General features: G+C 66.4%; 1 protein-coding gene and 1 long non-coding RNA gene across 2 annotated transcripts in view; both read left to right on the forward strand.

The window, feature by feature from the left end:
* The window catches only part of TIMELESS (timeless circadian regulator), a 13,210-nt gene extending 11,321 nt beyond the window's left edge, over positions 1 to 1,889 (forward strand). The window contains exons 26-28 of the mRNA XM_015616550.3: positions 635 to 949; positions 1,130 to 1,316; positions 1,439 to 1,889. Of these exons, the coding sequence (XP_015472036.1) occupies positions 635 to 949; positions 1,130 to 1,316; positions 1,439 to 1,557 (621 nt within the window). The 3' untranslated portion in view covers positions 1,558 to 1,889. The remainder of the gene's footprint in view (positions 1 to 634; positions 950 to 1,129; positions 1,317 to 1,438) is intronic.
* Positions 123 to 1,048, forward strand: LOC117243802. The gene is made up of 2 exons (XR_004495713.1): positions 123 to 265; positions 635 to 1,048. It is a non-coding gene; the product is annotated as an uncharacterized LOC117243802 (long non-coding RNA).
* Positions 1,890 to 2,467: the final 578 nt, after the last annotated feature.

Consider the following 2,467-nt stretch of genomic DNA (forward strand, 5'->3'; position numbering starts at 1 on the left):
TCCCCGCTGACCCCGCCCCATGGCCCCGCCCTCTCAATTAGCCCCGCCCACAACGCACCGCCCCCCGTGTGACGTAAACTTGGGGAAATGAACCATCCCGCGGCTCGCCGCTGCCCGCGGGGGCGTGGCCTCGGCGTTAGCATTCACCAATCACCGAGCAGAGCTGGGAAGGGGGCGTGGCATCTGCCCGCAGCTCCGCCAATCATCGCGCAGGGCGGAGGAGGGGGCGTGGCCATCCCGCCTTCCTGCTCCGGTAGCGGCGGAGGTGGGTCCGGGACCCCGGGGGGGGACCGGGGGTTCCGGGGGGGACATGGGCGGTTCTGGAGCACGGGGCGCCCCGGAGAAGGGAGGCACAGGCAGGGGATCCCGGCTGGGGCACACAAAGCGTCCCTTGGAGGGCTGTCCCGCCGGGGCGGGGGGGTGTTTAGGGGCGCCCATCCCTGCGGGAAGGACACTGGGGGTGCCCGGGCTTGTCCGAGGGGTTCAATGGGGGTCCGGTCTCGGGGGGCCTCTGAGGAGGGGCCTGGGATGCTGTATAAGGGCTGTCGGGGACCCTCGTAGTGGGCGTTATGTGTGTGTGCCCCCCGCCCCGGGTGGGGAACCCACCTCGGCTCACCCCCTGCTCCCACCGCAGGACGCGGCTGCCGGCCCGCGGCCACCCCAGCGGGAGCGAGGGGACCCCCGGGAGCTGCCAGGGCTGAACCAGAGCAGAGGAACTCCTGAGACCACCCAGAACCGAGCAAGAGAACCCCCGAGACCACCCAAAGCTGAGCAGGAGAACCCCCAGGACCACCCAGAGCCGAATAGGAGCAGAGGAACCCCCAAGACCACCCAGAACCCTGCAGGAGAACCTTTAGGACCACCCAGAACCGAGCAGGAGCAGGGAGACCCACGGGATCACCCAGAACCGAGCAGGAGCACAGGGACCCCCGGGATCACCCAGAACCGAGTAGGAGCAGTGGGACCCCCGGGATCACCCAGAACCGAGCAGGAGAACCCCCGGGACCACCCAGAACCGAGCAGAGGAACCCTCGGGATCACCCAGAACNTCCCTGGTTTGGGGGGTCTTCTTTCCCTGGTTTGGGGGGGGGTCCTCTCTCCCTGGTTTGGGGGGGTCTTCTCTCCCTAGTTTTGGGGGGTCCTCTCCCTGGTTTGGGGGAGAAGATGCAGCCCCCTGCGTTCTCCCCGTGTGGGGCTGAGCTGTGCCAACCCCTGCAGCGAGGAGCCCGTCCCCGTTCCCAGCCCAGTGCAGCCGCGCACCAAGAGGCGCCGGGAGCTCGCCAGCGAGGATGAGGATGAGGACGGTGGGAGCTCAGGTGGGTTCAGCCCCTCTGTTCGCTCCTGGGTGTCACCAGGGGCACGGCTGAGTCGGGGTTGTCCTGTCCCTGTCCCCTTTGCCACATCCCTGGGGGGCTCAGCCCTCTCCCTCCATCCCCAGGCACCGAACCGGCCCCTGCGGCTCCCTGCTCCGAGGAGGATGAGGAGGATGAAGGTCCACAGCCCCAGGGGAGGCGGAAGCGCATCCGCTGCCTGGATGAGGAAGAGGAGGATGACTGAGTGGCTCCCCATACCATGCCTGTGCCCAGGCCCTGTGCTGTTTCCTGGGCTTTTTTGCAGATTTTATTGGATTTCTGCAGGTTTTCTGCAGTTTTTCTGGTGTTTCTACAGGTTTTCTGGGGTTTCTGCAGATTTTCTTCTGCGGATTTTGATGCTGCTTTTAAAGGCTGCACAACCAACCAGTTTCTCCGTCTTCCCCCACCTTCCCCTGGTCTCACCATCTCCATTTTACCCCAAATTCCCTCTTTTTCTTCAGCTCTTGGGGTTTTTTTTTCCTAAAACTTTTTACATCTAGACAGGGCCTAAATAAATAAAGGTGACTTTTGGCCTTCTTGGGTGTGTGGGTCTGCAGGGAGGCTGGGGGCTCGAGCTGCCCTGGCCTCAGGGAGTGTCCGGTCCCCGTCCCTGTGCCGGACATGTCGCAATTCCCTGATAACAAGGGCTATAAAGGAGTCACGGGGCCGGCTGCGGCCGCAGTGGCCGGACAGGGCAGGTGCCAGCAGCGAGTGGGTGAGCTGGGGCCCAGGGGGGTCACGGGGGGCTGCAGCCACGGGGGTCTGATGGGGCTCTGCCCTTCTTCTCCCACCTCCACAGAGCCGCCACCATGCTCCGGGTTCTGCTCTTCCTCCCGCTCCTCATCCTCGGCGGTGCCATCGCTGCGTCCGTCGTCCCCCCTGGGCCGGCTGCCGGTGACCGGACGCTGCTGGCCGAGCTGCTGGGGCTGGCAGAGCCCACCCCACCGCCGGCACTGCGGGTGCCGTGCCGGACCCTTCTCCCCGAAGCCCTGCCCGGTTTCTCCGGGCTGCCGCCGCTGCCCCGCGGGCTGGCCCGTGCTGCCATGGTCCTGGCGCTGCGCGGGGCCGGCTGTGCCCCCCATGCCGAGGCCGAAGCGCTGGAGCTGCTGCGGGAG

This window comes from Parus major, unplaced genomic scaffold, assembly GCF_001522545.3.
Source record: "Parus major isolate Abel unplaced genomic scaffold, Parus_major1.1 Scaffold498, whole genome shotgun sequence".
Taxonomy (NCBI): Eukaryota; Metazoa; Chordata; class Aves; order Passeriformes; family Paridae; genus Parus; species Parus major.